Source organism: Muscardinus avellanarius, assembly GCF_963383645.1.
Source record: "Muscardinus avellanarius genome assembly, chromosome: 18".
In the NCBI taxonomy this organism is placed as follows: Eukaryota; Metazoa; Chordata; class Mammalia; order Rodentia; family Gliridae; genus Muscardinus; species Muscardinus avellanarius.
In genome coordinates, this window is record NC_137804.1 from 13,379,125 (window position 1) to 13,401,386 (window position 22,262).

The 22,262-nt window shown below is 41.4% G+C and overlaps 1 protein-coding gene across 14 annotated transcripts in view; it reads left to right on the top strand.

The window, feature by feature from the left end:
- The window catches only part of SLC4A7 (solute carrier family 4 member 7), a gene marked incomplete at both ends in the record, with an annotated part of 104,111 nt that overhangs the window by 32,216 nt on the left and 49,633 nt on the right, over positions 1-22,262 (top strand). For 4 of the 14 annotated variants that reach the window (XM_080715944.1, XM_080715933.1, XM_080715935.1 and 1 more), the window contains 4 exons: positions 3,311-3,457; positions 11,168-11,306; positions 12,546-12,706; positions 14,661-14,849. In XM_080715944.1, the coding sequence (XP_080572070.1) occupies positions 3,311-3,457; positions 11,168-11,306; positions 12,546-12,706; positions 14,661-14,849 (636 nt within the window). Of the gene's footprint in view, positions 1-3,310; positions 3,458-11,167; positions 11,307-12,545; positions 12,707-14,660; positions 14,850-18,365; positions 18,744-22,262 lie in introns of all 14 variants that reach the window. The other 10 variants (XM_080715931.1, XM_080715940.1, XM_080715937.1 and 7 more) reach the window with 5 other exon arrangements.

Genomic DNA, 22,262 nt, shown 5'->3' on the forward strand with positions numbered 1-22,262 from the left:
TCCTGTCTCAATCTAAATACTGGAATTACAAGTATGCACCACCATGCCTAGCCTTAATCTGATTTTATTTTTTTCTTTTCAGTACTAGGGATTGAACCCAAGGCCACTTTATCTCTGAGCTATACCCCCGGCCTTATTTTTTATTCTTTTTTTTTTTTTTGTACTGGGGATGGAACCCAAGAGCATTGTACCTCTGAGCTACACCCCCAGTCCTATTTTTAGTCTTTTTATTTTTTGAAACAAGGTCTGAGTTGCAACAAAGGGCCTCACTAAGTAGCTGAGGCTGTCCGTGAACTGTGATTCTCCAGTCTTTTCCTCCCAAATGCTGGGGAAGCGCCACCATGCCCAGCTCTATTTTTTATTCTTTCTTTTTGTGTGTGTACGTGGTGCTGGAGGTGGAACCCAGGGGCTTTTCTACCTCCAGGCTATACTCCCAGACCTATTTTTTATACTTTATTTGGAAACAGGTTCTCACTAAGTTGCTGAGAGCCTCACTAAGTAGCTGAGGCTGGCTTCAAACCTGTGCGGTCCTCCTGTCTCAGCCTCCCAAGCGCTGGGATTACAAGCGTGCGCCCCCATGCCCGGCTTAATTTGAGGTTTTTAAGAAGGGCTGTGCTGGGAGGTAGAATGCTCTGGGTTCAATCCCTGGTACTGTTCCCCAGAAGAAAATGGAAAGAGGTACAAATAAGAGTGCTCATACATATTCTGAAAAAAATTAGTGACTTTAAAAACTAGGCTTACTAAGGTTTCTAGAAAAGATACTTTATTTTGTAGCAGGGTACATTAAAGGCAGAATAAAAGTAGAAGAAACAATAAGGTTCAATCTCCAATCTTCAGTTTCTAGTGTATTCTTGCTTATTTTATCTAGCCTTTCTGAACTGTATGCTCCCAGAATTTACCTTGGTGCCCTGTAGGTTGTGTGCCGAGATCCACCAGGACTAATTGGAATAATAACTTTGTAATTCCCAGAGGGCAGTGATGAGAATTTGACTCTTTTATATTTCTTTGTGTTTAGAAGGAAATAGTTTCACTGTATCTGAATTTTGTTGTGTTTTTAAACTTTTAAAAAACACATTAAACCAACCAACCTACCTACCTTTCTTCCTTCCTCCCTCCTCCCTCCCCAGGAATTGAACCCACGGGCACTCTACCTTTAACTATACTCCCAGCACTATTTTATTTTATTTTTTAAATTTTGAAACAGAGTCGTCTCACTAAGTTGCTGAGAGCCTCGCTGAGTGCTGAGGCTGGCTTCAAACCTGTGATCCTCCTGTCTCAGCCTCCCAGGTCCTGGAATTGCAGGATGTGCCACCACGGCCGGCTCTTAAAAGTGCATCACTTTAACATATGTATTTCATCGCTTATGTTATGCAATCATCATTCCAATTCCAGAAAATTTTTATCATCCCCCAAGGAAACCCTGAATAATTAGATTTTAAATTTATAATTTTTTGGTAACATTTTTTTCTACTACTTGGGATTTAATTTCTAGAGCATTTCTCCAGTGCTTCTTCCTAGGCAGAGTGCTGGGTACTAGGAGATGTTTAAACGGATAATGCGAGTTCAGTGTATTTTCCTAAATCAAGCCCTCTTTTACTTTAAAAGTTGCCTGTCTGCTTTATTGATGTGAACGTATTGGCAGCTGAAACATGACATCGGTGCCACCTTTTCCTCCTCAGCTGGAATGTGAGCCTTTGGTAACTCGAACTATTTGCTGCCCCGTGCTTGTCCACAGGTGACCCCAGACTCTCCATGGGTTTTGACGTGGTTTAGTAGGAATTTTTCCTGAGTCACATTCACAAGTGCAGAGTCAGCAAGTAATGAGGATCAACTATACATTTCATTCTTACCTAAGAATGAAGAGTTTTAAAAAAATATTTATTTTCTGAGCATCTTGCGAAATTTTAAAGCATCAAAGCTTCTTGTTTCAGTATATTTCTTTTTAAGACTGTATATAAAAGCAAAAAGCAACTCAGTAGCAGATATTTTTTATAGTTGTACATTAGTTGAACTTGTAGGCCATATCCCTCTTTACTCAGCATGGCTTACATAGGAACTGCTTTTTAATCTGTTCAAGAAATCAAGTTCTCGCCAGGCATGGTGGCGCACGCTTGTAATCCCCGCACTTGGGAGGCGGAGACAGGAGGATCGCGCAGGTTTGAAGCCAGCCGCACTGGCTTAAGAGACCCCGTTTCCAAAGAAAAATATAAAATAGGTCTGGGAGTGTAGCCCGGAGGTAGAGGGTTTCCAGGAACCCCGGTACCACCAAAAAAAAAAAAAAAAAAAAAAAAGGAAATCAAGTTCTCGCCTCTCAAGAGTCGACATGGCACAGTTAGCTACTGTTAGTTTTTATTTAAAGGCAGAAACAGACACTGCCTTTCATTAACTACTTTTGGGTTTTGGGGGGACAAAATGCAAAGTCAGGATGAGTACAATATCACTTGTAGCCCTTGTAGCCTTTTCTTTTTTTTCTTTTCTTTATGGTACTGGGGATGGAACCCTTCTACCTCTGGGTTGCACTCCCAGACCTATTTTATATTTTCTTTGGAAATAGGGTCTCTTAAGCCAGCAAGGCTGGCTTTGAACCTGCGTGATCCTCCTGTCTCAGCCTCCCAAGCGCAGGGATTACAAGCGTGCGCCACCACACCCAGCCTAGTTTCTACCCTTTAATAGGAGTATTTGGACCATTTACGGTTAATGTAGTTCTTAGTAATTTGGACCTTGCTCTATAATTAAAAAAGCAAATATTTACAGTTATTAACAAGTTATAACATGCATTACAGAGTACTTAATCATCATTAAAATATATCTTTTTTTTTTTTTTCAGTACTGGGGATGGGACAGGGGTATTCTATCTCTGAGCTATACCCCCAGCCTATTTTTTATTCTTTTTATTTTGAACCAGGGTCTTACTAAGTAGCGGATGCTGGCTGCGAACCTGCAATACTACTGTCTCAGCCTCCCAAGTATTGGGATTACAAGTGGGTGCCACCATACCCAGCTTAAAATATATCTCTTAAGGACTAGAGTTGACCATAGATTTAACTGGAATAAATTTGTGTCTGTGTAGATTGATTTCAGGCTGGTTTAGCTCTTGTTTCTCAAAATAATGCCTTTAGAGGTACAAAGCAATGCTTACGTAAATATGTATCTAGTGTAGTTATCAGTTACTGGTATTGATTTTCATATGCAATACATATATTACATCCGTGGATGTAATTCTTTAACAGAGTAAGCTTTGGTTTACTTTTGTGAGTACTGCATGTTTCCCTTTTGGAAAATCATTGTGTATTCCTGAACCGCATACTAGGTCACCGAGCTGTGTACATTGGTGTTCACGTGCCATTTAGTAAAGAGAGTCGTCGGCGCCACAAGCATCGTGGACACAAGCACCACCACCGCAGAAGAAAAGACAAAGAATCCGATAAAGAAGATGGACGGGAGTCCCCTTCTTATGGTAAGAGAAAATAGCCATTCTCTGTTAATGGTTTAAAATTCTTTCTTAGAAATTATCTTACTTTTTAATTGAAAAATTTTTTTTGAGGGTGGTATTGGGGATGGAACCCAGGGGCATTCTACCTCTGAACTACACCCCCAGCACTATTTGTTACTCATTATTTTGAAACAAGGTCTTATTAAGTGTAGCCGGGGCTATCCTCAAATCACGATTCTCCTGTCTCAGCCTTCCAAATACATGGATTACAAGCGCACACCACTACACCCGGCTTGAATCTTTTCTTTTTAAAATTGTGTATCTGTAGTAATTGAGACATGTTATACACATTGAGGGATGCCAAAAGTAAAGCTAGATTCTGTTTTTTATTTTAACAAGAAAAGTATTTGGTTAGCAGGTTAAGATCTCCTTAGTATAAGTAAAAGAAAAGAAGAAGTTTTGTTTTCTTTATTGTCTTCCCAGTGCTGGAATTGTAGAAATTGGGTTTTGTCATTTAACTTCCAATTTAGTAGGGTTTCATTTCCTATTCTCTGTCATCTGTCTGTTATTATTTAATACACATTGAACTGACATCTGGAATACCAAGCCTCCTGGAAGGCACTGAAGTTGCTTTTTCTATTTTAATAAGGATTGATAGCCGTGATTTAAGTGTCCCTTTCCTGCTAGAAAGAAGAGGGGCAAAAAAACCCCAAACAAAAGCTGTTACACGTTACACTTAGTGGATGCAGAGCGCGTCGCTGGCATAGGCCGTGAGGGCTGCCTCCCGGTGGAGGTGGGGCCGTACTCTTGCGCTCCCTTGTGTGCTGTGCTAAAGCAAGGGTTTCGTGAGGAGGCACAGAGGAAAGAATTACTGCGTATGGCATAGCTAAGATATGAACCTTAGACAAATACTGGTGGCCCAGTAAAATGTTAAGTGCTGAACCTTTCACTTTTGAAGTAGCCTGTGACCTATGCTTTTTCGTTTAACATTTTCAACAGGGTTCTGTTTGTTCATGATGCAGGGCTCAGGCCTAGGGCCTCGCACTTAGTAGGCAAATACTTTACCACTGAGCTGCACCCTTAGCCCTTTCTGGAAAGGTTTAAAAGGTAGATATTATTATTGTTTGCATTTGATGGATTAGAACATTCTGCTCAGGCTAAAAGATGAAAATCTTTTAAAAACCTTCTAAGAGACACTGACGACCTAATAGAATATTAAATGGTTATATAGCTGACAAAGGTCATTCTGCACTTTTAGAGAGGATTGCTAATGAGCTTCGATGACGTCACGTAACTTGGAAGCACTCTGCTGTCCATGTGGGCGCCCTGTCCAGTGTGGGATACCTAGGCTCTCCTGTGCTGGGACTAGATCAGTATGTTCTGTAAATCTTCCCGTATAAAAAGGCACACACCATTTTTTATGGATGAAAATGTTCTTAAACTGCATATGTTTGTATGTTCACTGAGGTAGATAACTTGATGTTTCAATTTAGGATATCAGATCACTTGCCTTAAGTATAATGATTTGAAAAATAATTACGTTTAAAATAGTTGACTTTTTAATGTCCTTGGGATGGCTTTATTTTGGTTTTAACTACCAGTTTGTATCCCTGAAAGTGCTATGAGAGACATCTCTTTTTTCCTTTAACTGTTGTAAAAGAAATGGCATAATACTTTGGTCCTAGACATGATGGAGGAGCAGAGATTGCCTTTCCCCTCCCATTTTATTTTATTTTATTTTATTTTTTGGTGTGGGTCTGGGGATAGAACCCAGGGGCATTCTACCTCCGAGCTACACCCCCAGCCCTACTTTTTTATTCTTTATTTTGAAACAGAGTCTCACTGAGTTGCAAAGGGCTTCACCTAAGTAGCTGAAGCTGGCCGTGGTGGACCATGATCCTCCTGTCTCAGACTCCCAAATGCTGGGATTACAGGCATGTACCACCATGCCCATCTAGTTTTTTTATTTTAATTTTTATGTTTGTTTGTTGTTTGTGGTGCTGGGGATGGAACCCAGAGGCTTTCTACCTTCGGGCTACACTCCCAGACCTATTTTCTATGTTTTTTGGAAACAGGGTCTTACTAGGTATCTGAGGCTGGCTTTGAACCTGTGCAATCCTCCTGTCTCAGCTTCTCAAGTACTGGGATTACAAGCGTTCACCACCACGCCCAGCCAGTTTTTAAATTTTTAATTTGACCTTTTGTTGTTTTGGGTTACTGTGTTATTTTTCCAATGCCTCCCAGCTTTACTGAGGTATAACTGAGAAAAACTGTGCATGTTTAAGATATGCAATACAGTATTGTACACACTGAGATAATTGCCATGATGAAGTTAATTACTAACCCATCATGTCACATAATTGCTTTTTTTTTTTTGTATATGGTAAGAACGCCCAGTGTCTGCTTTCGTAACATTTCAAGTATGCAGTATATTTTTATGAACTGTAGTTGTCATATTGCACCTTAGGTCCTCAGAATTTATTTGTTTTATAACTGAAATTTGAACCTTCCTTCCCATTTTAAGTAGTTTGAAACTGGATAAAATATATAAACCAGATGTTCCAGATGTTGGGTAATGGGTAGCACAGGACTGTCATAGAGGAAGAGAAGCAAGTGAGGATAAGTCCTATGATTGCCTGAGTTTATGGCCTAGAAGCAGTTTCCCGGCCACAACACAGGGAGGGGAACCTGAGCGAAGCCGGGCCAACGCTCAGTAGGCATGGATTAAAGAAGTAATCATAATAGAAATTAGAAAATAGTTTGAACTCAGTGAAGGAAGATGAAAACACAGTCCAGGCAAGTAACTGTGATGGTCTCGCAGCACGGTTTTCATGCAGGACGGAACTGTGCAGAGAGTGAGGGCTTGTCTGTATTTTAAAATTTGTCAGATGCAGATACAGAGGTACTTAGAGGCAAATATGTGCCATTTAATGTTTCTATTAAAAAAGAAAAGCAAACATCAGTATTTAGGCTTTTAACTTAGGAAACTAAGGGAAAAAGCAAATTAAACCCCAAATAAGGAAAAGGAAACAAAGTCAAAGCAGAAATGAATAAAATAGGACTTCCGGGAAGATGGCGACGGAGAAAAGCGGCGCTTACGAGCCCCGCTAACAACCAGTCTTTCATAGCCAGCGCCTTTCATAGCCAGAAAACACTATCAACAGAGAAACAAAAAATGTAAATACAAGGGACAGAGAAAAAGAGGGCTGGAAAAACAAGACACCAGAAAGAAACCAGACTGCAGTGCTGCGGCTGGACCTGTGGCACAGAGCGGCACGGGCGCTATCTTCCCTTGCAGCACCAAGCCCCAGAGAGGAGAGGGACTCAGATCGGAGCTCAGAGCCACAGAGGAGATACGCCGGCCTCACAGCCGAGGACACAGCAGCAGCGCCTTACTGCCGATGGCAGCAGCAAGCTCACCGGACGGCACCAGACCAACACACTCAACAGCCCACCAGGCTCCAGAAAGGAGCGGCATACAGCGAGCCGAGGTGAGCGGCTGCTGATCACCCGGGCGGAACTCGGCAGATTTTTCGGCAAGGGAGCGTCTAAAGCTCCCAGGTGCCGGGCTCAGCACAACCTTCAGGGACTCAGAGCAGAGCTCAAAAACAGAGAAGAAATACACCAGCCCCAAGCTGAGGGCGTGGCAGTGGTGCCATATTGCCACCTGCGGCAGCAGCAGCGAATTCACCGAGTCCACTACAGCTCCATCAGTGCACTCAACAACAGTGAGTCAAATTGCGGCCCCTAGAGGAGAAATCCCAGTACTGCACTCCCAGGGACATGACCCAGTGGGGGAGTGGCGGTGGCAGAGATATCACACCATAGGAGAACGCCCAACCTGGCACCCCCCCATGGTCTAAAGCAGCCTCGATTGACTCCCTGGGTCTAAGACTTTGCGATACAACCCAGTAAAGGAGTAGTGGGGACTGGGATACCACAGACTCGAGATCCAGAGCACCTTAAGTGAAGTCGAAGTGACCCAGGGAAGAACCCAGAGAAGGCACAAACTTCCGAAATTATGGGAAAGAGGAATAACAATGGAGCAATGAATGCCCACAACCCCACAACATCAGAACTAGAAGATCAAATCAGGAAAATAACTGTAGAAATAATAGAGGTGTTTCGAAAAGAATTCAGAGAGAGCCAAAAAGAGATAAAGGATGCAATCAATGAAGTAAAGGCCTCAATTCAAAGTATAAACAACCGATTAGACCACATGGAGAATAGAATCTTGCTCTTAGAAGATGATCAATCCAAAAATGAACGCATAGTTTCTAATCTAGAAAAAAATATCCGACAGCAGAAATCTGACATTGAAGAAATATGGGTCCATTTTAAGAGAGCTAACCTAAGAATAATTGGAATAGAGGAGGGAAAAGAAGGTGAAACCAAAGGGATCAACAATCTCTTCAAGGAAGTAATAGCAGAAAATTTTCCAAACATAGAGCAAGAGGTCGATACACAGGTCCAGGAAACTTATAGAACTCCCTTTAGACAGGATCGGAGAAGAGGATCCCCACGCCACATAATTGTCAAAATGACCAATGTGGAAGCCAAGCAGAGAATCTTAAAGGCAACAAAAACAAAGGGCCAACTGACATTCAGAGGCAAACCAATTAGAATCACTCCAGACTTCCCAAACCAAGTCATGAGAGCCAGAAGGGCTTGCAGTAACATATTCTAAACTCTGAAAGAAAACAACTTCCAGCCAAAAATTTCCTACCCAGCAAAACTTTCTATCAAATTAGATGGAGAAATAAGAAGCTTCCACGACAAACAGAAACTGAAGGAATTTATGTCTTCAAAACCAGCGCTAGAGAAAATACTCAAAGAGATTAACTACAAAGAAGAAATAGGTAACATACACTAGAACCAGAGAAACAAGATTTTCCATCCAACAGACAACTAAGATTAGTTATCTGTGGAGATTCATTATTTATGTTAGTCTTTTACCTATTTCTAAATTGTATTATTTGCTTTTATTGTTGCTAATTTCTAGGATTTCTATTTGGAATATTAATATACCATCAGATATAGCATTTGGAAATATTTTATCCCATTCTACCAGTAACTTTTAACTCTGTTTACATTGTCTTTGGATATACAATCTTAGGGAGTTTGTTTACTTTTCTGTTGCCTGTGCCATTAAAATCATATCCAAGAAATCACTGCCAATTTCAGTATTGTGAGGTTTTATGACCCAGATTTTCTTTTAAAAGTTTATAGTCTTAAGATTTATATTTAGGTCTTTTATTATCTATTTGGAGTTAATATTTGTATATGGTGTTAGGTAAGGGTCCAATTTTATTTTTCATGTAATTATTATTTTTCAACAATATTTAGTTAAAAGATTATTATTTCCTCCACCAAATGTTTGTGGAAACCTTGTCAAAAGTAACTTGACAATATATGGAAGAATTTAGCTCTAGGCTTTTATTTAACTCCAATGGTTTATATATCTGCCTTTATAACAGTACTACACTGTTTCAATTATTGTAGCTTTATATGGTTTGAAATCAGAAAAAAAATATCTTTTAGCTTTGTTCTTTTTCAAGATTGTTTTGGGTATCTAGAATCCATATTACATATTAGGATAGATTTTTTTCTGAAAAATAAATAAATGTATGATAGTTTCACCTAAAAATAAAAGAAAAAATATTCTCTAAGAAAGAAAGCAAAAAGAAATATTGAAATGTTATCTTTAAGTCATCAAAAGCTTGGTATCAGACAAATGAAACTGTTATGTGAGATTATCATTTTTAATTTTTGATAAATTACTATAATACTAGATGTCAACCACTAAGCCAAGAATGGGAAGGAGGGATGGGGAGGGAACGGGGTGGGGATCGGGTAGGGGCTAACTGGGCGATGTGTGCATGTATGTCTACAAAAGTTTTTTTTTTAATCCCATTATGATGTATGAATACAGTGTACCAATAAAAAAAAAAAAAAGAAATGAATAAAATAAAAGTGAGAAAAACAAGGACAAGAATCAGCCAGAGCAAAATCTCATTCTTTTAAATATTAGTAGAATTGATAAATATATGGTCAGTCTGATCCAGGGGAGGGGAAAAAAACCCTAAGCAATCAGTAGCAGAAATTTTCAGAGCAGACCCTCCTGACAGGCTAATGGGAAACATTATGAATATCTTTTGCCCACAAAACGGATAATTTAGATGAAGTGGACCCATCCCTTTAAGAATATAACTACCAGTCTGGGCAGATAGCTCGGTGCAAGAAGTGCAAGGTCCTCGGGGATGGGATGGAATCAGTGTCCTCCCCGCTCTCCCAGGAGTTTACTAAAGGCTACTACAGTAATTGGATTTGTATTCTAAAACATTTTTGCAGTGACTTTACTACCAGATGTTATAAGGGGTGAATTCAAAGAAAGCATGTAAGAAAGAAACATAATACAGTCTTGACTTAGAAACGTTAAGAGGAGGCGAAGCTTGGTGATTCATTGGACTGAGATGTCACAAGCAACTGGAAGAACAGACAAAATATTTCCTGTGAAGGTGAACTCACAGACGTACTGAGCAAAATAAAAATAAATATTACTTGGAATTACCTTTTTTTGGTGGTACTGGAGGTGAAACCCAGGGGCCTTCTATCTCCAGGCTATACTCCCAGACCTATTTTATATTTTATTTTGGAAACAGGGTTGCTGAGAGCCTCACTGAGTAGCTGAGGCTGACTTCCATCCTGCATGATCCTCCTGTCTCAGCCTCCCAAGTACTGGGATAACAAGCTTGCGCCACCACGCCTGGCTCTTATTTGGCAGTATTTATAAAAAGGCAAATGTGCGACAGATATTCTGAATAATGGCCTCAAAATACCTGTGCCTTAATCTCTCTAACCTATAAATACTGCTTTATATGATAAAAGGGGCTTTGCACATGGGGTTAAGGATTCTGAAATGGGGACATTATTCTGGATTATGCAGGTAGGCCTGATATAATCACTGGGTTATTAAGTTAGAGGTCAGCATAGCAGGTAGGAAGTAGAAGAAACAGAAACAGCAAGTGTTTGTAAGATGCAAGGCAGAGGGGCACCTTTACATCTAGAGGAGCTTAGGGAATAGAATTTCGCCTAGAGCCTCCAGAAGGAGCCAGCCCAGCCAGCAATGATGTTAGGACTCATTTTGGACTGCAGTACTGTAAGAGAATAAATTTCTGCTATTTAAAGCATCAAGTTTGTGGTAATTTATTATAGCAAAATAGAACTCTAAGTGATAGTAACACAAAAGCATGGTATCGGCATAAAACAGACATGCAGAGCAGTGGAGCAGAATAACAGACTCAGAAACAAAGCCTCATGGCTATAACCAGTTGATCTTTGATAAAGGCTTGAATTATTTTATTATTATTTTATTATTGTGTGTGTGTGTGTGTGTGTGTGTTACTGGGGATGGAACCCTTCTACCTCTGGGCTAAACTCCCAGACCTATTTTTTATATTTTTATGTGGAAACAGGGTCTCTTAAGCCAGCTAAGTCTGGCTTTGAATTTCTGCCTCCCAAGCGCGGGGATTACAAGCGTGCGCCACCATGCCCGGCCTGAATTCTTTATTTTTAACATAGAATGATGCTTTTTTTTGTGCTGCTGTTTTTTTTTAACAAAAGTTTTTATGTAATATATTTGTTTGTAACAAAAGTGTTTCCCTTCCAAAACTGTGACTTTGTCTTTAAATGAATTGAGGGAAACTAAGTATATTTCCATTTTGTTTTGTCAAGACACACCGTCTCAGAGAGTTCAGTTTATTCTTGGCACTGAAGATGACGATGAAGAACATATTCCCCATGACCTCTTCACGGAAATGGACGAGCTGTGCTACAGAGACGGAGAGGAATATGAATGGAAAGAAACTGCCAGGTAATACTGCTCATCTCTTGTTCTTTTCTTTTGCTTTTTTAAAAGTTTCGTCATTTATTCAATGAATATAATTATAAAGAAGTAAGTTAAGGAACAGGTTTTTTTTTTTTTTTATGGTACTGGGGTGGAACCCAGGGGCTTTCTACCTCCGGGCTATACTCCCAGACCTTTTTTATATTTTATTTGGAAACAGGGCCTCTCTAAGTTGCTGAGAGCCTCACTAAGTAGCCGAGGCTGACTTCGAACCTGTGCGATCCTCCTGTCTCAGCCTCCCAAGCGTGGGGATTACAAGCGTGCGCCACCACACCTGGCTACCTGGTGCTTTAAAAGCCAACTAGTATTTAGCATTTATTTACCTTGCCAGTGCCTGAAAATTTTATTCTTATTTCATTTTATTCTTCAATTTGTTTCCTGTGGGGCATGGTGGTGCACGCTTGTAAGCCCCATGCTTGGGAGGCGGAGACAGGAGGATTGCGCTGGTTCAAAGCCAGCCACGCTGGCTTAAGAGACCGTTTCCAAATAAAAATATAAAATAGGTCTGGGAGCATAGCCTGGAGGTAGAAAGGTTTCCAGGAACCCCAGTACCACCACCACACACACACAAACAAATTGTTTCCTTAATCCTTTATTATTAAACATAAAAAATTATGATTGTCGAGGTTCCATACTTTGTTTTTTATAGGCTTATTATTGCAATAACTATAATAGTAAGTGTGGCTGTGGACACTGCAGATTTACTGTGTATCATCGGCCTAGTTTGTGAAAATGTACTTGTAATGACATTTTCGTTCTGATAGTGGTTTTGTTTCTTTTTTTCTAAAAATAAAACAAAAACCAAGTGTATGTTTAACACATTAAAATAAACACGTGAGCTGGGCGAGGTGACGCAGGCTTGTAATCCCAGTACTTGGGAGGCTAAAACAGGAGGAGCCAGGTTTGCGGCCAGCCTGAGCTACTCAGTGAGGCCCTCCACAACTCAGTGAGACCTTGTTTCAAAATAAAGAAGAAACCATAGGGCTGGATAAAGAATAAACCATAGGGCTGGGGGTGTAGCTCGGAGATAGAATGCCCTGGGGTCAATCCCTTGTACCGCAAAAAAAGAAAGAAAGAAAGGGAGGGAGGAAGGAAGGAAGGTAGGTAGGTAGGTAGGGGAAGGGAAGGGAATGAAAAGGAAAGGAAAAAAGAAAATAAGCACATGGAGTGCTCACTCTAAAGTGTTTTTACACGTCATTCTTTCAGATGGCTGAAGTTCGAAGAGGACGTCGAGGATGGAGGTGACCGCTGGAGCAAGCCCTACGTGGCGACGCTGTCTCTGCACAGTCTGTTTGAACTCCGGAGCTGCATCCTCAACGGGACGGTCATGCTGGACATGAGAGCCAGCACTCTAGACGAGATCGCAGGTGCTTCGGGGTGCCCAGAGTGTTGATGAGCCGCTAGAGCAGCTGCGTGCTGGCCTGCAGGGTGGTCGGCAGAATAGACACACAGTGCGAGATAGGCGCTTTGTGTCTTTGATAAGGTTTGAGACCAGGTGATTTAATTAGACACGCATAATCATAGTATTGGGAAAAGAGCAACTAGGGCCATAAGCAGATATGGAGTCTGTGCTCTGATAATTCAGAGAAGAGAGTTTTTTCCTTGTTCTTTTAGACCAGGGCATGTGAAGAAGATTCTTCAAGAACATTAACTGTATAGCGTATTCAATAGAATTTGAGCACATACAGCCGGGCGTGGTGGCGCACACAGCATTCGGGAGGCTGAGGCAGGAGGATCGCGGTTTGCAGACAGCCTCAGCTACTTAGTGAGGGCCTTTGCAACTCAGTGAGACCTGCCTCAAAATAAAGAATAAAAAAAAAAATCAGGCTGAGGGTATAGCTTGGAGGGAGAATGCTCCTGGGTTCTATCTCCAGTACCACACACAAAAACAAAAACATAAAAACCCCAAACCTGTAAGGAAGAGACAGCACAAAGAACAGACCAGAGAAGTGCAGACACGCACGACCCCCAGGAAGTCAGTTGCACACGTCCTGGGTAGTCGTGGGAGGTGTGTTGGGGAAATGAGTTGAGGGCAGATTGTGACCAGCCTTGATTTACACTGGCATTTCTTTGCGGTAGACATCGTGGTGGTCTCTGTGAGATTCAAGTTGGGCAGCAGTGTGACCTTGAGGCAACTTCAGGAAGGGGATTCTGGCAACATCATCAGATGGCTGTGGATTAGGAGCTGGTTAGAAGCAGATGGTCCCGTTAGTCTCCTGGCAAAGCCTAAGCAGGAAGTGGTGGTGGCCTGAGCCTCAGCAGGTGCATGATGGAGACGAGAGGTGGAGAGAGTGTGGAGGAGGGAGCATGCTCTGGCCGTGGGGCTCTCGCTAAAATCGCTCTCACCTGGGTCATTCTCTGCCCGGAACCGACCCCTTTACGATAGCCCAGCAGCTTACTTGCTCATTGGTTTTTATACCTCAGAAGAGTGGGAGTAGAAACTTGCCCTGCCTCCTTAACACCTGTATTCCCATTACATGGTGAACGCTCTGTACAGAGTCAAGGAGCAGCTGAATGAACGGGTCCAGCTCTTCATCTCCTTGGCGGACTCCTAAACTCCATGGCTTACTGCTACTTCTTCAGAGAAAATAAATTACTCGTGCTCCCTGGGCGCTCCCCCTCCCGCCGCCTTATCTTTATTCAGTGCCCCCCATTGCACTTGAGCCTGTTGCTGCCCCTTGGATTTTTCTAGTTCCTCCCCTCCTGCCCCCCACCTCCTGGACCCTTGTCTTAACTCTGGGAATCTATGAATAGTTGATAGGACCTAGGAGATGAACCACATACCTTCACACTGTAGAAAACCAGTGTTACTCAGTAATAAAACGTATTGCTTCCCTACAGACTAGCAGTTTCCACCACAGGAAGACTATTACTGTATAACAGCGGCTGCTTCTTTTTTTTTTTTTTTTTTTTTTTTTTGTACTGGGGATTTAATCCAGGGGTGTTTTGCCTTTGAGCGGCACCTTAGACCTTTTTAATTTTTGTTTTGAAGCAGGGTCTTGCCAGGTTGCTGCAGCTGGTCTGGAGCTTGGAAATCCTCCTGTCTCAGCCTCCCAAGTACTGGGATTATAGGCACACACCACCAGACCGTAAGCTAATTTACAAATGATGGTATTTAGTAAAATAAGGGTCCTCGTAACTTACTCATCTTTGTGGGATGGCTGAGTCTTTATGCATACATTGCTCAATATTAAGAGATGGGAGTGCTTTCTAAAAAAATTTAAGTGTCTACGTTTTGTTTTATTTAGTGTTTGTTTAGTTCTGTATTGCAGTCATTTTGGTGTTTAACGAGCACACCTGGTATTTCTTCCTTTTGACTAGATATGGTACTAGACAACATGATAGCCTCTGGCCAGTTAGACGAGTCCATACGAGAGAATGTGCGAGAAGCTCTCCTCAAGAGGCACCATCATCAGAACGAGAAGAGATTCGCCAGCCGCATCCCCCTGGTCCGATCATTTGCGGATATAGGCAAGAAACATTCTGACCCCCACTTTCTTGAGAGGAACGGTGAGATAAGTTGTGGCGTCCAGTTTTGGTAGCACTCCTAACAGTGTTCCGGCGTGTGCAGTAACTAGTAGGGGAAAGAAAGCTCTTTCCACAACGTGACTGTGTAGGTCATTGTACAGTCTTTTGCTGTCTTTTAAGTATGGTGTTGTTATTTGTGCCTTTTAAAAATGTCCTTTCTAAAATGGCTTTCTTTAAAACATGATACAGTCATCTGTAGAAATCACGTGGATGAAACATGAAGGATTCATTCTGTTTAAATGCTATGAACTAATTCTTTGAGTAATACTTAAATGTTAACACTATTCCTTGCCCTGATTTATCTCTTCTTGCTTTTTGTTTCTGTTCAAGGTTTCTTGTTGTATGATTGATAAAAGAGGCATAAATTACAATCTTTAATTATAGTTTTTAGCTTTTTATTTTTCAGAGAGGGTTTTTTTTTTTTCTTTTCTTTTTGGAACTGGAGATCAAACTTGCTCAGAGCGCTGTACCTGCAAACCGGGCTCTTTGCCACTGCGCTGTATCCCAGCTTCTCTAATTGTAGTGTAATCTTTTAAAAATTGTAAATCTTGACTTTGAACCTTTATACTTGTTAGTAGTCTTTTTTATTTTTTTTCCCTAATATATTTATCCCTCTGGAATGTGCTATATTGTCTGGGCTGCTGTGGCCTACTCCAGGATTTGCTGTTGCTCATTTTCTTCTCTCTGAAGTACAGAGACCCAGTGCTAGGTGCTATTTTGGCTCTCAAAGAGGATGGTGATGACAGGGACTCGGGAACCCGGCATCAAGGACTAGAGTAGCCAAGAGCTTCAGTACCACTCCAACTGTTGCTGTTACCCACCGTTACCAAGGACCACAGGGACCCGTGGTGTGTGGGGCAGCGTCTTCCTGCTTATCCTCTCGGTCCCTGAAACAGTAGTGTGGGTTTTATGTCTTGGACAGGCAAATAGCCATAGGTGATAGAGCATAGTATGTCTGAAGTAGATAGCACATCTTCTGTAGTCTGCCATAAGCTACTTAAGCTGATTGTTGGATAGTAAAACTTTTAGTAACTTTTTAAAGTCATGCCTGTTAGTTAAGGAACCTTCAGGGAAAATAAAAGTCTTTGGACCTAAATTTAATTTAAAAGCAAGCTGTGTGTGGCATAGTTTACCTTTCTTTTTCATCTTTCATATATTAGATATTCTGTACATTTGCGAAATTAATTTGTTAACTCAGAGGGACCCTATTAAGTCCCTTTTTTCTTCCCTTTTGTGCTGGGAATTGAACCCAGGGGTCTTCTACTTCTCATCTACACTCTCAGCCCTTTTTGTGTTTTGTTTTGGCTCTCTTGCTAGGTTGTTAAGAGTCTAGGTTGCTGAGGCCAGTCTCGAACCTGCCATCCTCCTGATCTCCTTTCTTAGCCTCCCAAGTACTGGGATTCCAGGTGTACACCAGCGCACCTGGCCTATTTCATCTTATTCCTCATACTTCTGATTATTTTCCAATTGTTTCTGATTATTCTTCAATTGTAACTTGATTACTTTTAGTTATAAGACCATGGCTATTTTCTTTTTAATGCCATTTTATCATTGTTATTTTGTTGTTTTTATACTTGTTTTTCTGCATGTGACTTATTTTTCTAATGAAATGGTGTTTATAAAAGGTTAATCTTTACATTTAATATTTCTGGTATTTAGAGCATGTGGCTTTGATTGCTTAGGTCATATGGAATTGGTTGTTGTATTTCTTACATTTTATTCTTAAAAAAAGAATTGTTATTTTCAGATATATTTAATAGAAATAAAAGATGTTTTAAGTAAAATATGCATGACATTTTGAAATATTCTAGACCTAGCCAGGCGTGGTGGCGCACACTTGTAATCCCCGCGCTTGGGAGGCTGAGATAGGAGGATCACACAGGTTTGAAGCCAGCCTCAGCTACTTAGTGAGGCTCTCAGCAACTTAATGATATCCTGTTTCCAAATAAAGTATAAAATAGGTCTGGGAGTATAGCCCAGAGATAGAAAGCCCCTGGGTTCTACCCTCAGTACCACACACACACAAAAAGAAATATTCTAGACATACTATCTTACTGCTGTTGTTGATAAAATGCTTTACTTTTATCTAGTTAATTCAAATATTATATGTATTTGTTAAATTGGATCTGCTAGCCAGGCACAGTGGCACATGCTTGTAATCCCAGTTCTTGGAAGACTGAGACAGGAAGATTGCAGGTTCTTGGCCAACCTCAGCTACATAATGAGGCCCTCTGCAGCTTAGCAAAATCCTATTTCAAAATAAAGAATAAAAAATAGAGCTGAGGTTCTAGCTCTGAGATAGAAAGCCCTTGAGTTCAATCACCAGTACTGTGCCCCCCCCCCAAAAAAAAGCTATATTAGAAACAAGGAACGCCGGGTGTGGTGGCGCACGCTTGTAATCCCTGTGCTTGGGAGGCGGAGACAGGAGGATCGCGCAGATTCGAAGCCAGCTGCGCTGGCTTAAGAGACCCTGTTTCAAAATATAAAATAGGTCTGAGAGTGTAGCCCAGAGGTAGAAGGGCTTCCAGGAACCCCAGTACCACCAAAAAAAAAGAAAGAAAAAAAAGAAAAAAAAGAAAAAAAAGAAACAAGGAACATTATAGAACATTTATTAATAAATATCTTTAGATAGCTCATATATTAATAAATATCTTTAGATAGCTCAGTAATATATATTCTTTAAAATTGGCAGTATAATTCTTTTAAAAAATTTATCTTTTGTTTTTACTTAAGAGCACGATCAAGCCCTGATTTGTTTATATATATGTGTGTGTGTATGTATGTATATATATATATAGTTATTTATTTTTATATAGTTTTATATATAGTTTTATATATAGTTGTTTATTTATTTTAGTGAGGATTGAACCCAGGGAACATTCTAACTCAGAGTTCTACACCCTAGCCTTTTTAAAAATGTTTTAAATATTTTGAAATGGGGTCTTGCCAAAATAGCTGAGATTTTCACTACATTTCCAGAAGTAGCCTCAATCTGCGATCCTCCTGTCTCGGCCTCCTGAGGACCACGATTAAAGATGTGCACTGTCGTGACGACTTGTGATAACGTGAACTGTTATATAATTATTACACTATGGGAAGTATGCACTAAATATTAAGTATCAATGCTGGTTAGTCTTGGTTTGGGTTTTATCTCTTAGATTATTTCAATAGTATCACTTGCCATCTATTACTTATTTAAACAGTAATTCTGTCTTTTTTTTAAAATGCCAAAAAATTGCTCATTCTAATTTCTAACAATACTGTCACCTACCATTTATCATTAACTTTTTAAAAAAATATACATTAAAGGAACTAATTACAGTTAAAATAACTTTTCAGTGACCCTAAAATCTGATTGACATGCTAACCCTCACAGCAGCATGAATTTGAAATTTGGGGCCTTTGCCACTTGTGACTTTGGATGTAAGTGAGTTTCTATTTCTCTGTTTGCCTTTTGTAGCAAACTTCATCCGTTCTCATTCATCTGTTTTATCTCAGGGGAAGGTCTTTCAGCCTCCCGCCTCTCTCTGCGAACAGGTCTCTCTGCCTCACACCTCTCGTTGCGAGGAGAATCGCCCCTCTCTCTTCTCGGTCATCTTCTTCCTTCTTCAAGAGGTGGAAGCCTCGCGGGCTCCCGGTGTCCCACCCCAGTGCCCACCCCTGCGCACAGCCCTCCCGCCAGCCCGGGCACCTGCTGCCCGGCCGCCAGAAGCTCCCGGCAGAGTCGGCTGCAGGCCCCGGAGCTGCTGGTGTCGCCTGCCAGCGACGACATCCCCACAGTAGTAATCCATCCGCCCGAGGAGGACGTAGAGGCGCCGGAAGGCCAGGAGCAGGAGCAGAAAGTTGGCTCGACCCCAGGCAACTGCCCCTCTCCCTGTGGCTGGCGCTTCGCCCATCACGCACTGGGAATGCCCGCACGAGCCCGGGGCGCTTGGCGGTCATGGCGACTTGTGCATGGTGCCGCTTCTTCCTAGCGATGGCGGGCAGGGATGAAGGGTCGCAGAATGCACTTCTAGAGAGACCACAAAGAAGACTATACATAATTTAAGCCCTCCTGAAGTTGCCGATGAAACTTTAGAGACTAAGGCATATGAATAGTTTAGAAAGCATCAACCTTTTTAAAAATAATTTATCGCCGGGCGTGGTGGCGCACGCTTGTAATCCCCGCGCTTGGGAGGCAGAGACAGGAGGATCGCGGAGGTTCGAAGCCAGTCGCGGGCGCTGGCTTAGGAGACCCTGTTTCCATATAAAAATGTAAAAATAGGCCTGGGAGTGTAGCCCGGAGGTAGAAGGGCTTCCAGGAACCCCAGTACCACCCCCCAAAAAAAAATTATCTGCCATGATTATTTCTAGAATGGTGACCTCTTTGTGCTGTTCACTCATGAGTGAACACACACACACACACACACACACACACACACACACACACACACACATATGATGTGCCTTTTTACCTGCTTAATACTTTTCTCCAAAGACCATAGTGCATTTCAGCCCTCCCAACAGAGATAGGATCTCATGTTCTTTTGTTTTGCTTCTGAGAAAATTGATGTTCTTTCTCTCTCTCTCTCTCTCTCTCTTTTTTTTTTTGTGGTACTGGGGATGGAACCCAGGGGCATTCTACTTCCAAGCAACACCCCCAGCCTTATTTTATTCTTTATTTTGAAGCAGGGTCTCCCTGTCTCACTGAGTTGCCGTGGGCCTTGCTAAGTAACTAAGGCTGGCCGCGAACCTGGATCCTCTGGGGATTACAAGTGTGAGCTACCACGCCCTGTAATAATGACTGCCTGGAATTGCTATTTCAAGTCTACTGTGTTTTGGAATAGAGTTTAGTAATCCTTTATTCAGCACCATATCTACTTTTTCTGTGTGTGTGTGTGTGTGTGTGTGTGTGTGTGTGTGTGTGTGGTCCTGGGGATTAAATCCAGGGGTGTGCTAACTCTGAGTTATACCCCGGCCCTATTTTATTTTTACTTTTGAAATAAGGCCTCACTAAGTTGCTGAGGATAGCCTGGAATTTGTGGTCCTCCTGTGTCAGCCTCCCAAGTACTGGGATTACAGGCATTCATTACTGCACCCAGCCCATATCTAGCTTTAATTCATAGTACTCTTGAAATTTTTTAGTGCCAGAGTTTCTATAGTCATAGCCAGGATAAATTTTTTAAGTGAAGTAGAATTATTTCTTAGTAGGCAAAAATTTTATAGCTTATCATATTTAAGGGCTATAAATTATGGTGATTTTTGTTTCTTCCATATACATTGATATATGAATATTTACATGCATATATCTTTCCACCTAGTTTGTATTAAGGAAGTATTCTTTTGGTTTCTGGCAGTATAGATTTAACCCTAGTCCATTCTATCTTGTAGCTACATTCTCAGCCCTTTAAAACATTTTTTAATTTTGAAACAGGGTCTGACTAAATTGCTGAGAGTCTTGAACCTATGATCCTCCCATCTCAGCCTAAGAATTGGGATTACAGGCATGTGCCGACACACTCAACAGAAAAGTAGTCTTTGGTGACTATTTTTTTACTTATATATCAACAAAGTATCAGTGATGTACATTAACATTTCCCTTTCTCCCTCTCTCTCTTCTGTCTGTCTCCCTCCCTTCCTTCCTTCCTCCCTTCCTTCCTTCCTTCCTTCCTTCCTTCCTTCCTTCTTCCTCCTATTGAACCCCAGGGCCTAATGCATGTTAGCAGATTACCACTGAGCTACATCCCCAACACTCCCTTTTAGATTTACTTTGAGAGAGATTCTTGCTAAGTTACCCAGGCTGGCCTCTAACTTGTGATCCTCCTGCCTCTTTTTTTCTCCTAAGTATCAGATTTCTCTAATATACGGATAATAGCCAATACTTTAGTGATAGCTCACTGACTTATTCTATTCTGTGTGTCTGCAGATTTGTGTTAAGTGAGGTAGACACACCCATTTTCAAAAACTGGGACTCAACTTTTCCTGGGTCATAACTAGTATCAGCCTATGTTCTGTGACTACTGACCCTTGTGTTCCAACCAGCGCTGGCAAAAATTCTGCTTCTGTTGCGTTCATCCAGACATAGCACTAAGCATGTTTAATCAAAGCTCATATATGTATCTGCGTGTCATTTAAAAGTACAACTGGGATCAATGTGGTTAAATCATCGTAACATTAGCTATGATTGTAGATATAATTGTCATTGTTTTGTAGTTTAAGCGATAAGTGCTTTTCAGATAACATATATTTAATTTTTATAACAATTTGATGAAGTTGGTATTCTTACTTGAATAATGAAGAAAAACTTCGCATTATCACGATCATGTTGCTAATGAGCAAAGCAGGGCGTTTTGGACTCGGGTCTACCTGCAACACAACCTATAGCGTAGTATTTCGTTGTGGATTTTGGTAGTTGATGAAAAACTTACTTTCTAAGGAGGGAGTTGGACATCGAGGGGCCCAGCCCAGGAGGATCCTTTGGAGTCGACTGGCACTCTCGTGTAATGGGCCTGGCCACTGAGTCCAAGGTCGCTCTTTCTCTGAGCTGTACCTTCAATCCTTCCTATGATGTGGATCTCACTAGTCCCTGAGGGCGTCACTGCTTGCTGAGCTTGGCCTCAAGCCTCCCATCCTCCTGCATCGGCCTCCCAAGTGCTTGGGTTACAGGCCTGTGCCACTGTGCCTGGATACTCAGCATTTCTAATTAGGAAGCACTAGCAAAGTTTTCTCTTTTATTCTTAAACAAAAATGATTTCAAACTTTCATTGGGTTTTACCAATGTCATATTGATTGGTAATGCTGGGTGCTTATTATTTTATCAGCTTTCATGTTACAAATAATATAGGAGTAAAAAATCTTATGCCAGAAGAAAAGACATAGAGTTTAACAGTGGCTTATTAGGCTATGGTAATGGAATAAAGATAACAATTAGCTGAAAATTGAGACACACAAGCCTACTCTGTGGATTTGCAGTGATATTTATGAGCTTTTCTGAAGAGAAAAAATTAAAGTGGAGGGAAAAGGGAATTTTTTTCAAGGCAAAAAAAAGTTCATAATTGCCATTTTAAAGGCTGTGTGTAAAAGATTGGCAGTTACAGAGGACTGGTACCAGGAGCAGGTCTGCAGGTCTAGCTCTATCTAGCTTGGCCTTGGCACTGTTGACATTTTTGGCTAATTCTTTGCTGGGTAGTTTGGTGGGAGAGACAGGCCTGTGCTTCGTAGGACATTTAGCAGGAGCTCTTCTCTGGCCTCTGCGCCGGCTGCCAGCAGCACCGTCCAGTTGTGACAGCGAAGGGAGTCTCCACACTGCTGGCTGTGCCCAGGGCCTCGCTTGCCCTGGGCCACTGCTCTGCCTCTGCCTCCAACTTGCTGCCACAGAAAACTGTTCTTTCGTGGCTCTACCTTTCCCTAATTGGC